We start from the raw sequence: 19694 nt of genomic DNA on the forward strand, positions 1-19694 counted from the left end.
ATAAATCCTGCAAAACCTGGAGATCCAGTGGCCACTGCTAATAAATCTTTCAAAACCTGGAAATCTAGTGGCCACTGCTAATAAATCCTGCAAAACTGGAAATCCAGTGGCCACTGCTGATAAATCCTGCAAAACTGGAAATTTATTGGCCACTGCTGATAAATCCTGCAAAACTGGAAATTTATTGGCCACTGCTAATAAATCCTGCAAAACTGGAAATTTATTGGCCACTGCTAATAAATCCTGCAAAACTGGAAATCCAGTGGCTACTGCTAATAAATCATGTCCACTTTGTTGGATTGAGGCAGCAATCCCAGGGGATTGGGGCAGAAATTTGGAGGAAACTATTAAAAAGTTTTCATACAGGGATTTAAAACTGGAAAAGGCGATTTAATCTCTTCACCCTGCTTGTTTTTAGGGTTGTAAATGGGGATTTAAAACTGGAAAAGGCGATTTAATCTCTTCACCCTGCTTGTTTTTAGGGTTGTAAATGGGGATTTAAAACTGGAAAAGGGGATTTAATCTCTTCACCCTGCTTGTTTTTAGGGCTCTAAATGGGGATTTAAAACTGGAAAAGGGGATTTAATCTCTTCACCCTGCTTGTTTTTAGGGCTGTAAATGGCTTGCTGCAAACCTGGAGCCCTCGGGCGAGGGGAGGATCCTCTGTGAGAAAAATGCTGCTGCCTCAGGCTGAGTCCTGAGCTGCACCAGGCAGTTCCTATTCCTTACATGGGCGGAAAATGGCATTTTTTAGCAAAAAGGGTAGAATTAAATGCTTTAATGCAGAAAGGCTCGGCGCTGGGATCACACAGGGTGGATATTTATTAGGAAAAGGGATGATGGACTTTGGGATCACACAGGATGGATGTTAAGGATGTTGGGCACTGGGATCACACAGGATGGATATTTATTAGGAAAAGGGATGTTGGGCACTGGGATCTCACAGGATGGATATTTATTAGGATATTTATTAGGAAAAGGATGGTTGGGCACTGGGATCACACAGAATGGATGTTAGGGATGATGGGCACTGGGATCATGGAGGATATTAGGAAAAGGGACTTGGGCACTGGGATCACACAGGATGGATATTTATTAGGATATTTATTAGGATATTTATTAGGAAAAGGGATTTTGGGCACTGGGATCACAGGATGGATATTAGGAAAAGGGATGTTGGGCACTGGGATCACACAGGATGAATGTTAGGGATGTTGGGCACTGGGATCACAGGATGGATATTTATTAGGAAAAGGGATGTTGGGCACTGGGATCACTCAGGATGGATATTTATTAGGATATTTATTAGGATATTTATTAGGAAAAGGTATGTTGGGGACTGGGATCAGAGGATGGAGGATATTAGGAAAAGGGATTTGGGCACTGGGATCACACAGGGTGGATATTTATAAGGATATTTATTAGGAAAAGGGATGTTGGGCACTGGGATCATACGGGATGGAGGATATTAGGAAAAGGATGTTGGGCATTGGGATCACACAGAATGAATGTTAAGGATGTTGGGCACTGGGATCACACAGGATGGATATTTATTAGGAAAAGGGATGATGGACTTCGGGATCACACAGGATGGATATTAGGGATATTGGGCACTGGGATCACACAGGGTGGAGGATATTAGGAAAAGGGACTTGGGCACTGGGATCACACAGGGTGGATATTTATAAGGATATTTATTAGGAAAAGGATGATGGGCACTGGGATCATAGAGGATGGAGGATGTTAGGAAAAGGATGCTGGGCACTGGGATCACAGAATGGATATTAGGAAAAGGGATGTTGGGCACTGGGATCTCACACAATGGAAATTTATTAGGAAAAGGATGTTGGGCACTGGGATCACTCAGGATAGAGGATATTAGGGAAAGGGATGTTGGGCACTGGGATCACTCAGGATGGATATTTATTAGGATATTTATTAGAAAAAGGGATGTTGGGCACTGGGATCACTCAGGATGGATATTTATTAGGATATTTATTAGGATATTTATTAGAAAAAGGGATGTTGGGCACTGGGATCACTCAGGATGGATATTTATTAGGATATTTATTAGGAAAAGGGATGTTGGGCACTGGGATCACACAGGATGGATATTAAGGATGTTGGGCACTGGGATCACTCAGGATGGATATTAGGAAAAGGGATTTTGGACACTGGGATCACAGGATGGATATTAAGGATGTTGGGCACTGGGATCACACAGAATGGATGTTAGGGATGTTGGGCACTGGGATCACACAGGGTGGATATTAGGAAAAAGGATGCTGGGCATTGGGATCACACACAATGGATATTTATTAGGAAAAGGGAGGATGGACTTTGGGATCACACAGAATGGATATTAGGAAAAGGGATGTTGGGCACTGGGATCTCACACAATGGAAATTTATTAGGAAAAGGATGATGGGCACTGGGATCATAGAGGATGGAGGATGTTAGGAAAAGGGACTTGGGCACTGGGATCACTCAGGATAGAGGATATTAGGGAAAGGGATGTTGGGCACTGGGATCACAGGGTGGATATTTATTAGGAAAAGGGATTTTGGGCACTGGGATCACACAGAATGAATGTTAGGGATGATGGGCACTGGGATCACACAGGATGGATATTTATTAGGATATTTATTAGGAAAAGGGAAGTTGGGCACTGGGATCATACAGGATGGATATTAAGGATGATGGGCACTGGGATCATACAGGATGGAGGATATTAGGAAAAGGGTTCTTGGTCACAGAAGAGGCTCCTGGACAGAATGATCCCAACCCTGACCCTGCCAGAGCTGCGGGAGCTCCAGGCCAGCCCTGCCCGGCACAGGGTGGATCACTGGGGTGTCTGTGCAGGGCCAGGGTTGGACTCGACAATCCTCGTGGATCCTTCCCACTCGGGATATTCCATGATTCTGTGATCCTGCGGGATCTGAGCTGCTCCGGGGCAGCGCTTTGCACCTCCCGCGCAGCCTCCCCGCCCCGAGCGCGGGCTGTGCCCGGGGCTGTGACCGGGGCTGTGACCGGGGCTGTGCCCGGGGTCCCCGGTGCCCGGAGCGCTGTCCGGAGCAGTCCCCGGGGCGGTTCCCGGTGTCCCCGGAACGCTGCCTGGTGTCTCCGGTGTCCCCGGAGCGCTGCCCGGTGTCCCCGGGGCAGTGTCCGGTGTTCCCGGTGTCCCCGGAGTGTTGCCCGGTGTGCCCGGAGTTATGCCAGCTGTCCCCGGTGTCCCCGGTGCCCGGAGTGGTGTCCGGTGCGTTGCCCGGAGCCCTGCCCGGTGTCCCCGGAGCGCTGCCCGGTGTTCCCAGTGTCCCCGGAACGCTGCCCGGAGCGCTGCCCAAGGCGGTGTCCGGTGCCCGGAGCGCTGCCCGGTGTCCCCGGAGCGGTGCCAGGTGTCCAGTGCCCGGAGCGGTGTCCGGTGCGTTGCCCAGAGCGCTGCCCGGTGTCTCCGGTGTCCCCGGAGTGCTGCCCGGGGTGCTGCCCGGTGTGTCCGGAGCGCTGCCAGGTGTCCCCGGAGCGCTGCCCGGTGTCTCCGGTGTCCCGGGCCGAGGCGGGGCCGGAGGCGGTCCGGAGCCTCCCCCGCTCCGGGCAGCCTTCAAATAGCAGCGAGCAGCGTTCAGCCAGCGAGCTGAGCGCCCGCAGTGTCCCCGCTGTCCCCGCTGTCCCCGCTGTCCCCACGCCATGGGTGCCAAGAAGGTTTGCATCGTGGGCTCTGGCAACTGGTGAGCTCGGGGCGCTCGGGTCCCCTCGGCCAGCACTGTCCCTGCCCTCCCTTGTCCCTGTCACCCCGCTGCACCTCCTGGTGTCCCCGCGGGTGACCTGCGGTGACCAGGTAGCCACAGCCGCGTCGCGCTGTGCCCTCGCAGGGGTTCGGCCATCGCCAAGATCGCCGGGACGAACACGGCGCGGCTGAGCAGCTTCGAGCGGCAGGTGAACATGTGGGTGCTGGAGGAGGAGGTGGGCGGCCGGCGGCTCACCGACATCATCAACACCGAGCACGAGAACGTCAAGTACCTGCCGGGCCGGAAACTGCCGCCCAACGTGGTGAGTGTGGGGCGGCAGCTGTCCGGCCGGGGGGCAGAGCTGACCGCTGGGCTCTGGGGGAGATCAGAATCCCCTCCAAGGGGCAGAGCTGACCGCTGGGCTCTGGGGAGATCAACAGTGCTGACCGCTGGGCTCTGGGGGAGATCAGAATCCCCTCCGAGGGGCAGAACTGACCGCTGGGCTCTGGAGAGATCGGCAGAGCTGACCGCTGGGCTCTGGGGAGATCAGCAGAGCTGACCGCTGGGCTCTGGGGGAGATCAGAATCCCCTCCAAGGGGCAGAACTGACCGCTGGGCTCTGGAGGGATCAGCAGAGCTGACCGCTGGGCTCTGGGGGAGATCAGCAGCTCCTCCGAGGGGCAGAGCTGACCGCTGGGCTCTGGAGAGATATCAGCAGCCTGTCCGGGGGGCCAGAACTGACCGCTGGGCTCTGGGAGAGATCAGCAGCCTCTCAGAGAGGCAGAGCTGACCTCGGGGCTCTGGAGAGATATCAGCAGCCTGTCCGAGGGGCAGAACTGACCGCTGGGCTCTGGGGAGGTTTCAGAATCCCCTCGGAGGAGCAGAGCTGACCGCTGGGCTCTGGGGACAGGTCAGCAGCCTCTTGGAGGGGCAGAACTGACCGCCGGGCTCTGGGGACAGGCCAGCAGCCCATCCGAGGGGCAGAGCTGACCGCTGGGCTCTGGGGGAGATCAGCAGAGCTGACCGCTGGGCTCTGGGGACAGGCCAGCAGCCCCTCCGGGGGGCAGAGCTGACCACTGGGCTCCGGATGGACTTCCATGTCGGAGTAACAGTTTAACTTCAGTTTTAGAAAGTCACCATTAAAACCAGAGAACAGCCAAACATTAATCCCCATTGCAGGCTGAAATGTCGTCTAAAATGTATGTAATCTTTCTTTCCTCTCCCGTCCATCAGGCTGGAGACACACCGATCAGAGTGGCTCTGGCTGAGAGAAAACTTTCTCTCTTTTTCCCAGACTAAGGTCTAGGTTAACAAGCGTTTTCAGACCTGAAACTTGCCTAGGGAAGTTTTACCCTCAGATCCCATTCTCTGAATTTTCTCTAGCCTAGGTCAGCAGCCTCTCGGAGGGGCAGAGCTGACCGCTGGGCTCTGGGGAGGTTTCAGAATCCCCTCGGAGGGGCAGAGCTGACCGCTGGGCTCTGGGGACAGGTCAGCAGCCTCTCGGAGGGGCAGAACTGACCGCTGGGCTCTGGGAGCAATCAGAATCCCCTCGGAGGGGCAGAGCTGACCGCTGGGCTCTGGGGAGGTTTCAGAAGCCCTCGGAGGGGCAGAGCTGACCGCTGGGCTCTGGGGAGGTTTCAGAAGCCCTCGGAGGGGCAGAGCTGACCGCTGGGCTCTGGAGATATCAGCAGAGCTGACCGCTGGGCTCTGTAGAGAGGTCAGCAGCCTCTCGGAGGGGCAGAGCTGACCGCTGGGCTCTGGGGAGGTTTCAGAATCCCCTCCGAGGGGCAGAGCTGACCGCTGGGCTCTGGAGAGATCAGCAGAGCTGACCGCTGAGCTCTGGGGAGGTTTCAGCAGCCCCTCGGAGGAGCAGAGCTGACCGCTGGGCTCTGGGGAGGTTTCAGAATCCCCTCCGAGGGGCAGAGCTGACCGCTGGGCTCTGGGGAGGTTTCAGAATCCTCTCGGAGGGGCAGAGCTGACCGCTGGGCTCCGCGGGGCCGCTGGAGCCGCAAGGATGCACCGAGCTGCGCGGGGCTCAGTTCCTCCCTCCCGCTGACCTTCATCTGTGCTTGGATGAGCTGCAGCCCTGGCCGCTCTCGCTGCCCACCTTTGCCCCTGCCCTGGCAGCCCACGGACTGGGCTGGAGGCCACGCGGTGCCTCTGAGCTGGCATGGTCCCACTCTGCTGCGGCCCTTCTGCCCTGCCAGCGCTGGCAGGGTCCTCAGCGTGGTGGCTTTGGGCTCTTCCAGCTTCCTTCCAGCTTCCCTTCCAGCTTTCCTTCCACCTTCCCTTCTAGTTTCTCTCCAAGCTTCCTTCCAGATCTCTTCCAGCTTCCTTCCACCTTCCCTTATAGTTTCCCTTCCAGCTTCCCTCCCAGCTTCCCATCCAGATTCCCTTCCAGCTTCGCTTCCAACTTATTTCCAGCTTCCCTTCTATTTTCCCTCCAAGCTCCCTTCTAGTTTCTCTCCAAGCTTCCTTTCCAGCTTCCTTCCAGCTTCCCTTCCAGCTTCCCTTCCAGCTTCCTTCCAGCTTCCCTTCCAGCTTCCCTCCCAACTCCCTCCCAGCTCCCTTCAAGTTTCCCTTTCAGCTTTCCTCCCATCTTCCCCTCCAGTTTCCCTTCCAGCTTCCCCTCAAGCTTCCTTCCAGATTCCCTTCCAGCTTCGCTTCCAACTTATTTCCAGCTTCCCTTCTATTTTCCCTCCAAGCTCCCTTCCAGGTTCCCTTCTAGTTTCTCTCCAAGCTTCCCTTCCAGCTTCCTTCCAGCTTCCTTCCAGCTTCCCTCCCAACTCCCTCCCAGCTCCCTTCAAGTTTCCCTTTCAGCTTTCCTCCCATCTTCCCTTCCAGTTTCCTTTCCAGCTTCCCCTCCAGTTTCCCTTCCAGCTTCCCTTCCAGCTTCCTTCCAGATTCCCTTCCAGCTTCACTTCCAACTTATTTCCACCTTCCCTTCTGTTTTCCCTCCCACCTTCCTTCCAGCTCCCCTTCCAGCTCCCTTCAAGTTTCCCTCCAAGCTTCCTTCCCATCTTCCCTTCCAGTTTCCTTTCCAGTTTTCCTCCCATCTTCCCTTCCAGACTCCCTTCCAGCTTCCCCTCCAGCTTCCTTCCAGCTTCGCTTCCAACTTCTTTCCACCTTCCCTTCTAGTTTCCCTCCCAGCTCCCTTCCAGATTCCCTCCCAGCTTCCCTTCCAACTTCTTTCCAGCTTCCCTCCCAGCTTCCCCTCCAGCTTCCCCTCCAGCTTCCCCTCCAGCTCCCTTCCAGATTCACTTCCAGCTTCACTTCCAATCTCCCTCCACCTTCCCTTTTATTTTCCCTCCCATCTCCCATCTCCCTGTCTCTGCAGGTGGCAGAGCCCGACCTGCTCAAAGCCTGTGCAGGAGCTGACATCCTGCTCTTCGTGGTTCCTCACCAGTTCATCGGCAAGGTCTGTGACCAGCTCAGGGGCCACGTGAAGAAAGAGGCTGTGGGGATGTCGCTCATCAAGGTGGGAGCAGGAGCAGCCTGGCTGGCAGGGGCTGCGGGGGAATCCTGGGGTTTGGAGCAGAAATGGGCTTTGGGAGGATTCTGGAGCAGAAATGGGCACTGGGGTGATTCTGGAGCAGAAATGGGCACTGGGGAGATTTTGGAGCAGAAATATTTTGGAGCAGAAATGGGAAGTGGGGTGATTTTGGAAAAGAAATATTTTGGAGCAGAAATATTTTGGAGCAGAAATGGGCATTGGGAGGATTTTGGAGCAGAAATGGGCAGTTGAGGATTTTGGAGCAGAAATATTTTGGAACAGAAATGGGCAGCTGGGGAGGACTTTGGAGCAGAAATGGGCAGTGGAGGGTTTTGGAGCAGAAATATTTTGGAGAGGAAATGGGTAGTGAGGTGATTTTGGAGCAGAAATATTTTGGAGTGGAAATATTTTGGAGCAGAAATGGGCATTGGGAGGATTTTGGAGCAGAAATATTTTGGAGCAGAAATATTTTGGAGAGGAAATGGGTAGTGAGGTGACTTTGGAGTAGAAATATTTTGGAGCAGAAATGAGCAGCTGGGGAGAATTTTGGAGCAGAAATGGGCATTGGGAGGATTTTGGAGCAGAAATGGGCAGTAAGGGGATTTTGGAGCAGAAATATTTTGGAGCAGAAATGGGTAGTGAGAGATTTTGGAGCAGAAATGGGCAGCTGGGGAGAATTTTGGAGCGGAAACATTTTGGATCAGAAATATTTAGGATCAGAATGGGCAGCTGGGGAAGGGGCACATGGGGTCAGAGTCTTGGTGCAGATTTAGGGGTTGCTGGTGGAGAAGGCTGAGGCCATCTGGGGATCTCCTGCTCCGAGATCAGCTCAGCACAGCTCAGCAATCAGCATCCCTCGGGTCCTGCAGCACAGCAAGGTGGCACTGGGGTGGAGGACAGATCTCCAGGAGGGTTGACTCCTCACGCTCTGCTCAACAAGCTGTTCAACCAAATTCACTCCATGATCTCAGAGATCTTTTCCACTCTCACTGATCCTGTGATTTCCATCCCTGGCTCTCCCCCAGGGCATGGAGCAGAAATGGGTAGTGAGAGATTTTGGAGCAGAAATATTTTGGAGTGGAAATGGGCAATGGGAGGATTTTGGAGCAGAAATGGGCAGTGAGGGATTTTGGAGCAGAAATATTTTGGAACAGAAATATTTTGGAGCAGAAATGGGTAGTGGGAGATTTTGGAGCAGAGATGTTTTGGTGCAGAAATATTTTGGAGTGGAAATGGGCATTGGGAGGATTTTGGAGCAGAAATGGGCAGTGGTGGGATTTTGGATCAGAAATATTTAGGATCAGAATGGGCAGCTGGGGAAGGGGCACACGGGGTCAGAGTCTTGGTGCAGATTTTGGGGTTGCTGGTGGAGAAGGCTGAGGCCATCTGGGGATCTCCTGCTCCGAGATCAGCTCAGCACAGCTCAGCAATCAGCATCCCTCGGGTCCTGCAGCACAGGAAGGTGGCACTGGGGTGGAGGACAGATCTCCAGGAGGATTGACTCCTCACGCTCTGCTCGACAAGCTGCTCAACCAAATTCACTCCATGATCTCAGAGATCTTTTCCACTCTCACTGATCCTGTGATTTCCATCCCTGGCTCTCCCCCAGGGCGTGGACGAAGGACCAGAGGGGCTGAGGCTGATCTCAGACATCATCCACGAGAAGCTGGGCATAGAAATGAACGTCCTCATGGGGGCCAACATCGCCAACGAGGTGGCAGACGAGAAGTTCTGTGAAACCACCATCGGTAAGGAGCTCCACCTCGCCAGCAGATTTCGTTTGTGACGAGCAGGAGGAGGCAAAGCAGGAGCTGAAACTCTGCTGGTCCTGTTCCCTGGGGAGGCAGGAGATCCCATGGGCTCATTCCCAGGGTTTCTGGTGGGATCAGTTCGTTAATGACAGGGTTGTGCAGCTAGAAGTTCCTCAGTGGGCATCAGACAGTCCTGGCACAATTTAAAGGGGTGACACTGAGAGATCCTTTAGGAATAATCCCCACCCTCGATTCCCTTGGGTTTCAAGAATTCTTTTAGGAATAATCCCCATCCTCAATTTCTTTAGGCTTCAAGAGGTCCTTTAGGAATAATTCTCATCCTCAATTTCTCTGGGCTTCAAGAGGTCCTTCAGGAATATTCCCTATCCTCAATCTCTTTGGGTTTCAAGAGTTCCTTTAGGAATATTCCCCATCTTTGATTTCTTTGGGCTTCAAGAGATCCTTTAGGAATAATCCCCATCTTTGATTTTCTTGGGCTTCAAGAGGTCCTTCAGGAATAATTCCCATCCTCGATTTCTTTGGGCTTCAAGAGATCCTTCAGGAATAATCCCATCCTTGATTTCCTTGGGTTTCAAGAGGTCCTTTAGCAATAATCCCCATCCCTGATTTCTTTGGGCTTCAAGAGGCCCTTTAGGAATAATCCCCATTTTTTATTTCTTTGGGCTTCAAGAGATCCTTCAGGAATAATTCCCATCCTCAATTTCCTTGGGCTTCAAGAGATCCTTTAGGAATAATCCTCACTTTCTCTGGGCTTCAAGAGGTCCTTTAGGAATAATTCCATCCTCGATTTCTTTGGGCTTCACCCACCTGGATCTCACGCTCTTGCCAGCCAGGGCTGCTTGGAAGCTCACCTGGGGATTGTCCTAAATCCTCTGTGCTTTTGGGAACCTCGCAGAGCCAAAGCAAACAGGGCAGCTGGCTGGGTCAGGAGTTGTGCCTTCCAGAGTGTTTTATTCAACAGCAGCAAACCTGCTGGGCAGGAGGCCAGGGAGGTGGAGCACAACCCCTGTGAGCACAGAAAACCCCAAATTTGCAACTTTTGGAGATGTTTTTAACCCGCAGAGCGTTCAGGAGGTCATTTCTGATGGGGGATTGTGTTCTGGGAGCACTGAGAAATTCGTTAAATGTTGATAATCTGTCAGGCAGTGTGTGGCTGGCTCTTTGTGGACCTGCAAATGTTTGGTGACATCCATCGGTTGGGCAACAGGTTCCTGTCCCTGGGTGACCTCCAGGACAACGTGGACCTGCCTCAAGGTCATCCCTGTAGGATTTGAGCTTGTAGGATTTTTGGGGTCTGTTTGTCGGTTTTGGACAGAGATGAGAGATCTCTGAAGTCAGGTTTAGAGCATGGGATTTGTTGTGAAAATAATAATTTATTGTGAAAATAATAATTCATTGTGAAAATGATCTTCTACACCATGGGTGGGTGTAGGAGAGCTGCCAGGGGCTGCCAGACGAGCCCAAAGCAGGTCAGAGAAGCAAGAGAGAGAGTAGAAGAGGAGTGGAAAAGAGAGAGATTCTGGTTGCCTTTATAATAAAATAAATCATCTTCTGTGTTGGATATTCTAATTCTCACTAACCAATCTAGAACAAGCTACAAATCCTACAACATTTACACACAACCTGTAAGAATCATCACATTACTATACAGGGTTATATTTTAAACCCTAAAAACTGCTTTTTGGACCCTCTGCCAAGCTGGCAGGGTCTGCTCTGACCCTTGGACCTGTCTGCAGGCAGAAGGGATTGTCTCATCAAGAGGGGGATTACCTCCAGTCGGTTTTCTAGTTGTTCAGTAACTCAAAGCTTGTCTTCATTTCAATCTCCCTTACATTTTCCATATTCTCAGCTTGTCTTCATTTCAATTTCCCTTATACTTCCCATATTCTCAGCATCTTTTGCCAGGTAATCCTATTTATAAAGCTTTTCCTATTTCATCTTCCCCAACAAAATTCCTCTCCCTGGATGACCTCCAGACCTACCTCAAGGTCATCCCCATCACCTTTCTCCTCCTCCTCGCTGTGTCTCCCCAGGCTGCAAGAACATGAAGCACGGGCAGATGCTGAAGGAGCTGATGCAAACCCCGAATTTCCGCGTGTCGGTGGTGCAGGAAGCCGACACGGTGGAGATCTGTGGGGCTCTCAAGGTGGGCGTTCAGGGCTTTTTGGGGTCAGGTTTGGGGTCTGCAGGGGGCTCAGGGGTGAGGGATGATGGTCACTGTGATCCCACAGTTGTCTCAAGGACGCAGCAAAGCGCTGAGCTCGGCTGGGAGGAAATTCGGAGAAAACTGAAAGTTTACATTCAGGAGTTTAAAATCATGCAAAAGGGGATTTATTCACTTCACCCTGCTTGTTCACTGTTGCTGTTGAGCCGCTAGCAGAGAAGAAATCCCCGATTCTCAGCGTGGCATAGAAAAGAGAGCTTTATTATTTTGATTTCAGCTTATATAGACTTTTCAGAGGTCACCCAGATTGGTCAGCCAGAAACCTCCCCCCTAGGCCTGACTGGCCAGGCCTGAACTGTCCAAATCTCCAGACACTGTTTTTAATAACATCCAAACTTTATCTTTGTTTATAAAACACAGAGGAAAGTTCTCATGGGAAAGACCTGTGCTAGCCACAGTTCCCAGAACTCTAAAAATCTTGCTGCAAACCTGGGAGCCTCAGTGCTGCTCTTTTCCAGAACGTGGTGGCAGTGGGAGCAGGATTCTGCGATGGCCTCGGCTACGGGGACAACACCAAGGCTGCCGTGATCCGCCTGGGCCTGATGGAGATGATTGCCTTCGCCAAGCTCTTCTGCAAGGGTCCTGTCACCTCCTCCACCTTCCTGGAGAGCTGCGGGGTGGCTGACCTCATCACCACCTGCTACGGGGGACGGAACCGCAAGGTGGCCGAGGCTTTCGCCAAGACCGGGAAGGTGAGCGGCGCTGGGGGGGATGGAGGTGTGCCAGGGGAGGTTTGGGGTGGGAATCAGGGAGAGGTTCTTCCCCCAGAGGGTTGTTGGGCACTGAACTGGCTCCCTGAGGCTGCCAGAGCTCCAGGAGGGTTTGGAAATGCTGCCAGGGGTGCGCAGGGTGGGATTTTTGGGGTGTCTGGGAGCTGGCAAGGATGATCCTTCCAGCTTAGGATATTCCATGGTTCTGTGATTCCTGCATCAACCTGCTGAGCAGGCAGGAAGATGATCCCAGTTAGCCCCCAGAGGGTGTCAGGCACTGAACTGGCTCCCCGAGGATGCCAGAGCTCCAGGAGTGTTTGGAAATGCTGCCAGGGGTGCGCAGGGTGGGATTTTTGGGGTGTCTGATCCTTTTGGATCCATTCCAGCTCGGGATATTCCATGATTCTGTGATTCCTGCTGAGCAGGCAGGAAGATGATCCCAGTTAGCCCCCAGAGGGTGTTTGGGCACTAAACAAGCTCCCCGAGGCTGCCAGAGTGTTTGGAAATGCTGCCAGGGGTGCACAGGGTAGGGTTTTTGGGGTGTCTGGGAGCTGGGATGGATGATCCTTTTGGATCCCTTCCAGCTCAGGATATTCCATGGTTCTGTGATTCCTGCTGAGCAGGCAGGAGGTGATCCCAGTTAGCCCCCAGAGGGTGGTTGGACACTAAACAAGCTGCCAGAGCTCCAGGAATGTTTGGAAATGCTCCTAGGGGTGCACAGGGTGGGATTGTTGGGGTGTCTGATCCTTTTGGATCCCTTCCAGATCGGGATATTCCATGATTCTGTGATTCCTGCATCAACCTGCTGAGCAGGCAGGAAGGTGATCCCAGTTAGCCCCCAGAGGGTGGTTGGGCACTAAACAAGCTGCCAGAGCTCCAGGAGTGTTTGGAAATACTCCTAGGGGTGCACAGGGTGGGATTTTTGGGGTGTCTGATCCTTTTGGATTCCTTCCAGCTCAGGATATTCCATGGTTCTGTGACACCCCAGCAGGCAGGGAGGTGACCCCAGGTAGCCCCCAGAGGGAGTCAGGCACTGAGCAGGCTCTTCAAGGCTGCCACAGCATTTGGAAATGTTCCCAGGGGTGCACAGGGTGGGATTGATGAGGTGTCTGTGCCAGGGGGAGGAGCTGGGATGGAGGATCCTTGTGGATTCCTTCCAACTCGGGATATTCCATGGTTCTGTGATTCCTGCATCAACCTGCTGAGCAGGCAGGAGGTGATCCCAGTTAGCCCGCAGAGGGTGGTTGGGCACTAAACAAGCTGCCAGAGCTCCAGGAGTGTTTGGAAATGCTGCCAGGGATGCACAGGGTGGGATTGTTGGGGTGTCTGGGAGCTGGCATGGATGATCCTTGTCATCCATCCTTCCAACTCAGGACATTCCATGGTTCTGTGACATCCTGGGCAGGCAGGGAGGTGATCCCAGTTAGCTCCCAGAGGGTGTTTGGGCACTAAACAGGCTCCCCGAGGCTGCCAGAGCTCCAGGAGTGTTTGGAAATGCTCCTAGGGATGCACAGCGTGGGGTTTTGGGGTGTCTGGGAGCTGGCATGGATGATCCTTGTGGGTTCCTTCCAACTCGGGGTATTCCATGGTTCTGTGATTCCTGCATCAACCTGCTGAGCAGGCAGGAAAGTGATCCCAGTTAGCCCCCAGAGGGTGTCAGGCACTGAGCAGGCTCCCTGAGGCTGTCAGAGCTCCAGGAGTGTTTGGAAATGTTCCTAGGGGTGTGCAGGGTGGGATTTTTGGGGTGTCTGATCCTTTTGGATTCCTTCCAGCTCAGGATATTCCATGGTTCTGTGACACCCCAGCAGGCAGGGAGGTGACCCCAGGTAGCCCCCAGAGGGTGTCAGGCACAGAACAGGCTCCCTGAGGCTGCCAGAGTGTTTGAAAATGTTCCCAGGGATGTACAGGGTGAGGTTTTTGGGGTGTCTGAGAGCTGGGATGGATGATTTTGGTGGGTCTCTCCCAACTCGGGATATTCCATGATTCTGTGACACCCCAGGCAGGCAGGGAGGTGACCCCAGGTAGCCCCCAGAGGGTGGTCAGCACTGCGCAGCCCTGCCCAGCTCCAGGGCAGCACTGGGGCAGCACTGGGGCAGCACTGGGCAGCACTGGGGCAGCACTGGGCAGCACTGAGCAGCACTGGGGCAGCACTGGGCAGCACTGGGCAGCACTGGGGCAGCACTGGGCAGCACTGGGGCAGCACTGGGCAGCACTGGGGCAGCACTGGGGCAGCACTGGGCAGCACTGGGCAGCACTGGGCTGCAGGTTCAGCTCCTCACCTCCGGGTTCTTGCAGTCCATCGAGCAGCTGGAGAAGGAGATGCTGAACGGGCAGAAGCTGCAAGGTCCCCAGACGTCTGCTGAGCTGCACCGGATCCTCAAGAGCAAGAACGTGGTGGAGAAGTGAGTGCTGGAATGTCTGAGTGCCTCGCTGGGCTGGGGCTGGGAGCTTTCCGGGAACGGCAGGAGGGGACAGCACACCTTGGTGGCTCTGTGCTGCCCGTGTCACACCAGGGGAAACACACCTTGGTGGCTCTGTGCTGCCATTGTCACACCAGGGAAAGCACCCCTTGGTGGCTCTGTGCTGCCAGTGTCACACCAGTCTGGCACGGGTGACACAGTGCCACTGGCCCAGCTGTCCCCTTGGTGGCTCTGCACTGCCCATGTCACACCAGCTGGGGTGGGGTTGGGACATTTCCAGAAGTGGCAGGAGGGGAAAACACACCTTGGTGGCTCTGCACTGCCAGTGTCACACCAGGGGAAAACACACCTTGGCGGCTGTGCGCTGCCTGTGTCACACCAGCCAGGCAGGAATGGCACAGTGCCACAGTCCCAGCTGTCCCCATGGTGGCTCTGCACTGCACATGTCACACCAGCCTGGCATGAGTGACACAGTGCCACTGGCCCAGGTGGCTCTGCACTTCCCAAGTCACATCAGCCTGGCACAAATGTCACAGTGCCACTGGCCAGGTGGCTCTGCACTGCCTGTGTCACACCAGCTGGGCAGGAATGTCACAGTGCCACCAGCCCAGGTGGCTCTGCACTACCCGTGTCACCCCAGCCTGGCATGAGTGACACAGAGCCACTGGCCCAGGTGGCTCTGCACTGTCCATGTCACACCAGCTGGGGAGGAATGTCACAGTGCTACTGTCCCAACTGCCCCCTTGGTGGCTCTGCACTGCCCGTGTCACCCCAGCCTGGCACAAATGTCACAGTGCCACCGCCCCAGCTGCTCCTGCAGAAGCCGAGGTGCTCTGACCATGCCATCAGTGTCACTCTGTGTCCCCCCAGGTTCCCCCTCTTCACCGCTGTCTACCGGATCTGCTACGAGGGCAAACCTGTCACCGACTTCATCGCGTGTCTCCAGAGCCACCCCGAGCACCTGTGAGTGGCCCTGAGGGGACAGCCAGCCCTGCCAGGTGTGCTGAGAGCTCCTGTGCCACCAGCCTGACCTGCTGCCACCGCCTGGGACAGTCTGGGGATCTGGGGAGCCTGTGCAGGGCTCTGGACACTGCCCTGGTCACTGCTCTGGTCACTGCCCTGGCCACTGCCCTGGGGCTCTGGGGAGCCTGTGCAGGGCTCTGGACACTGCCCTGGTCACTGAGCCTGGACACTGAGCCTGGACACTGCCCTGGTCACTGAGCCTGGCCACTGCCGTGGACACTGCTCTGGTCACTGAGCCTGGTCACTGAGCCTGGCCACTGAGCCTGGCCACTGCCCTGGGGCTCTGGGGAGCCTTTGCAGGGCCCTGGTCACTGCCCTGGTCACTGAGCCTGGCCACTGAGCCTGGCCACTGCTCTGGGCACTACCCTGGTCACTGAGCCTGGCCACTGCCCTGGTCACTGCCCTGGCCACTGCCCTGGGGCTCTGGAGAGCCTTTGCAGGGTGCTGGAAGGGCAGAGATTCCCTTCCCCAGCCCTGGTCACTGAGCCTGGCCACTGTCCTGGTCACTGCCCTGGACACTGCCTTGGACACTGCCTTGGACACTGCCCTGGGGCTCTGGGGAGCCTTTGCAGGGTGTTGGAAGGGCAAAGGTTCTCTTCCCCAACCCTGGACACTGCCCTGGCCACTGCCCTGGCCATTGAGCCTGACCACTGAGCCTGGCCACTGCCCTGGCCACTGAGCCTGGCCACTGAGCCTGGCCCAGAGCTACCTGCTGACCTCTTTCTCCCTCTGAAAGGTTCATTTAATTTTTTCCTGCTGCTGTCGCTGGTCTGCCCTGAGGTGAGGCTGAGCATCTTCCTCCTTCCTCCTGCCACGGTGGATTCCCTCTGGGCAGGACTCTTGTGACAAACAGTGTCCCAAGTCCTCCTGTCAGCCCCCTGGGGACACTCTGGGTGACACCAGCTCCTCCCTGCCTGGTGGACAGAGCACAGATCCCTGCCAGGCTCCACCTGAGCATTCCCAAAGGCGCTGAGGATTGTCCTGAGCAGCAGCAGCAGCACAGAAAATGCCATCCCAGGGGTCACTCAGGCCACCTGCTGACCACGCAGGGACACTCTGGAGCTCGTTTATTCAGATTTTTTTCTCTCTCTCTATCACGCCTGGCCCAATCCCTGGGGATCTCCTGTAGCCACAGGTTTTCCTGGGCTGATTCCATGACCTCTCTGCCTGTCCCAGGTTGTCCCCTGGGGTTTGGCACTGCAGGGACCAACTGCCCCCGAGTCGGTGTGGGCAGCTGGTGGTCTGAGTGACCCCTGGCTGGTGGCCAGGGCTGAGCCACAGAGCCTGGCTCGTGCTGCTGATCAATAAATGTCCCCAAAACCACGCTGTGCCCTCCCCTGGTGCGCTTCAGAGCTCTCTGGGCTTCCACGGGTGGCTGGCGGGGAGCTGAGGGAGAAAAATTCACAATTTTGGGGAGCTGAGGAAGCAAAACTCACAATTTTGGGGAGCTGAGGAAGAAAAATTCGCAATTTTGGGGAGCTGAGGGTGCAAAACTCACAATTTTGGGGAGCTGAGGATACAAAATTCACAATTTTGGGGAGCTGAGGAAGAAAAATTCGCAATTTTGGGGAGCTGAGGAAGAAAAATTCACAATTTTGGGGAGCTGAGGAAGCAAAACTCACAATTTCGGGGAGCTGAGGAAGAAAAATTCACAATTTTGGGGAGCTGAGGAAGAAAAATACACAATTTTGGGGAGCTGAGGATGGAAAACTCACGATTTTGGGGAGCTGAGGATGCAAACCTCACAATTTTGGGGAGCTGAGGGAGCAAACCTCACAATTTTGGGGAGCTGAGGAAGAAAAATTCACAATTTCAGGGAGCTGAGGAAGCAAAATTCACCATTTCGGGGAGCTGAAGAAGCAAAACTCACAATTTTGGGGAGCTGAAGAAGAAAAATTCACAATTTTGCAGATCTGAGGATGCAAACCTCATAATTTTGGGGAGTTGAGGAAGAAAAATTCGCAATTTTGGGGAGCTGAGGGAGCAAAACTCACAACTTCAGAAAGCTGAGGAAGAAAAATTCACAATTTTGGGGAGCTGAGGAAGAACAACTCACAATTTTGGGGAGCTGAGGATGCAAAACTCACAATTCTGGGGATCTGGGGAAGGAAAACTCACAATTTTGGGGATCTGGGGAAGCAAAACTCACAATTTTGGGGATCTGGGGAAGCAAAACTCACAATTTTGGGGATCTGGGGAAGCAAAACTCACACTTTTTTCCCGTGGGGGGAAGCTACAAACTGCCCACGGGGCAGGAAAAGGCAAATGACCCCCAGAGGGACACAGAGAATCCCAAATCCCAGGACAGCTCCGACCTCTTGGGCTCACAGAGAATTTGGAATTTGTCCCTTGGCCAGCCAGGTGCCACTTGTCCCCAGAGCTGGCTGGGTTTGCTCAGCCTGTCCAGCGGTCACTGCTCCTGCCTGGGCTGGGATTATCCTGGGATTCTGGAATGATTCTGGAATGATTCTGGAATGCTGTAATGCTGGAATTCTGGGATTCTGGAATTCTGGAATGATTCTGGAATTCTGGAATAATTCTGGAATTCTGGGATTCTGGAATACTGGAATGCTGGAATGCTGGAATAATTCTGGAATTATGGGATTCTGGAATTCTGGAATGCTGGAATAATTCTGGGATGTTGGAATGCTGGAATATTGGAATTCTGGAATGCTGGAATAATTCTGGAATGATGGAATTCTGGGATTCTGGGATTCTGGAATTCTGGAATGCTGGGATTCTGGAATTCTGGAATAATTCTGGAATGCTGGAATGCTGGGATTCTGGAATTCTGGGATGCTGGAATAATTCTGGGATTCTGGAGTTCTGGAATTCTGGAATAATGCTGGAATGCTGGAATGCTGGAATGATGGAATGATGGAATGCTGGAATCATTCTGGAATTCTGGAAAGCTGGAATACTGGAATTGTGGGATGCTGGAATTCTGGAATGCTGGAATTCTGGGATACTGGAATGCTGGGATTCTGGGATTCTGGAAAAAATCTGGAATACTGGAATTCTGGGATTCTGGGATTCTGGAATGCTGGAACTCCGGAATACTGGAATTCTGGAATTCCGGAATTCCGGAATACTGGAATTCTGGAATAATTCTAGAATTCTGGAATGCTGGAATACTGGAATTCTGGAGTTCTGGAATGCTGGAATTCTGGGATTCTGTAATTCTGCAATAATCCTGGAATTCTGGAATGCTGGAATGCTGGAATAATCCTGGAATGCTGGAATTCTGGAATGCTGGAATGCTGGAATAATCCTGGAATGCTGGAATTCTGGGATGCTGGGATTCTGGAAAAAATCTGGAATACTGGAATTCTGGAATTCTGAGATTCTGGAATGCTGGAATGCTGGAGTGCTAGAATAATTCTGAAATGCTGGAATTCTGGAAGAATTCTGGAATGCTGGCATGCTCCCTGTCCTCCCCATTCCAATCCCAGAGCCGAGAGCTCTCTGACTGCATCCCTGTAATTTAAATAAAAATCCCAATAAATATCGAGAGGAGATGGAAGATTCTCTCCTCGTCCTGCGGGAAAGCTCTCTGACTGCATCCCTATCCTTTAAAAATCAAAATAAATATCGACAGGAGACGGGAGATATCTCTGACTGCATCACTGTACTTTAAAAATCACAATAAATATCGAGAGGAGACAGAAGATTCTCTCCTCGTCCTGCAGGACAGCTCTCTGACTGCATCCCTGTAATTTAAATAAAAATCACAATAAATATAGAGAGGAAACAGAAGATTTTCTCCTCGTTGTGCAGGAGAGCTCTCTGACTGCATCCCTGTAATTTAAATAAAAATCACAATAAATACTGAGAGGAGATGGAAGATTCCCTCCTCATCCTGCAGGAGAACTCTCTGACTGCATCACTGTCCTTTAAAAATCACAATAAATATCGAGAGGAAGCAGAAGATGCTCTCCTCATCCTGCAGGAGAACTCTCTGACTGCATCACTGTACTTTAAATGAAAATCACAATAAATATCGAGACGGAAGATGCTCTCCTCATTCTGCAGGAGAACTCTCTGACTGCAGCCCTGTCCTTTAAAAATGACAATAAATATCGACAGGAGACGGGAGATTCTCTCCTCGTCCTGGGGGAGAACTCTCTGACTGCATCCCTGTCCTTTAAATAAAAATCCCAATAAATATCGAGACGGAAGATTCTCTCCTCGCCCTGCAGCTCGGAGTTTTGGGTCGCTGCCTGCTGGACTGGCTGAGAGCTCCGGGCGGCACTGCCCGTTCCCTGCTGGCTCGGAGCCTCCCGGGGTGTCCCAGAAACGGCAAGAATGTCCCCGCAGGTCCCTCTTTA

General features: G+C 53.4%; 1 protein-coding gene and 3 long non-coding RNA genes across 5 annotated transcripts; 1 reads left to right on the top strand and 3 right to left on the bottom strand.

Moving 5' to 3' along the window:
* Positions 1–763: 763 nt before the first annotated feature.
* Positions 764–1756, bottom strand: LOC146420463 (uncharacterized). Its single transcript, XR_014849137.1, has 2 exons — positions 1529–1756; positions 764–992 (listed from the first exon to the last, which is right to left on the bottom strand). It is a non-coding gene; the product is annotated as an uncharacterized LOC146420463 (long non-coding RNA).
* An 858-nt stretch (positions 1757–2614) lies between these two features.
* LOC146420464 (uncharacterized) lies at positions 2615–3196 on the bottom strand. The gene is made up of 2 exons (XR_014849134.1): positions 2708–3196; positions 2615–2668 (listed from the first exon to the last, which is right to left on the bottom strand). It is a non-coding gene; the product is annotated as an uncharacterized LOC146420464 (long non-coding RNA).
* Positions 3197–3596: 400 nt separating this feature from the next.
* LOC146420465 (glycerol-3-phosphate dehydrogenase [NAD(+)], cytoplasmic-like) lies at positions 3597–15444 on the top strand. The gene is made up of 8 exons (XM_085048233.1): positions 3597–3725; positions 3870–4047; positions 7062–7202; positions 8827–8965; positions 11023–11135; positions 11672–11905; positions 14219–14325; positions 15214–15444. The coding sequence occupies exons 1-8, from the start codon at positions 3685–3687 to the stop codon at positions 15308–15310; spliced, it is 1050 nt and encodes a 349-aa protein (XP_084904359.1). The 5' UTR covers positions 3597–3684; the 3' UTR covers positions 15311–15444.
* A 17-nt stretch (positions 15445–15461) lies between these two features.
* Positions 15462–16100, bottom strand: LOC146420466 (uncharacterized). Of its 2 annotated transcripts, none has more exons than XR_014849135.1 (3): positions 15896–16100; positions 15625–15727; positions 15462–15573 (listed from the first exon to the last, which is right to left on the bottom strand). It is a non-coding gene; the product is annotated as an uncharacterized LOC146420466 (long non-coding RNA). The 2 variants fall into 2 exon arrangements; XR_014849136.1 differs by having other exon boundaries at positions 15503–15573; positions 15612–15727.
* Between the last annotated feature and the right edge of the window lie 3594 nt (positions 16101–19694).

The sequence above is a fragment of the Lichenostomus cassidix genome, unplaced genomic scaffold (assembly GCF_008360975.1).
Source record: "Lichenostomus cassidix isolate B80296 unplaced genomic scaffold, HeHo_3.0 HiC_scaffold_870, whole genome shotgun sequence".
Taxonomy (NCBI): domain Eukaryota; kingdom Metazoa; phylum Chordata; class Aves; order Passeriformes; family Meliphagidae; genus Lichenostomus; species Lichenostomus cassidix.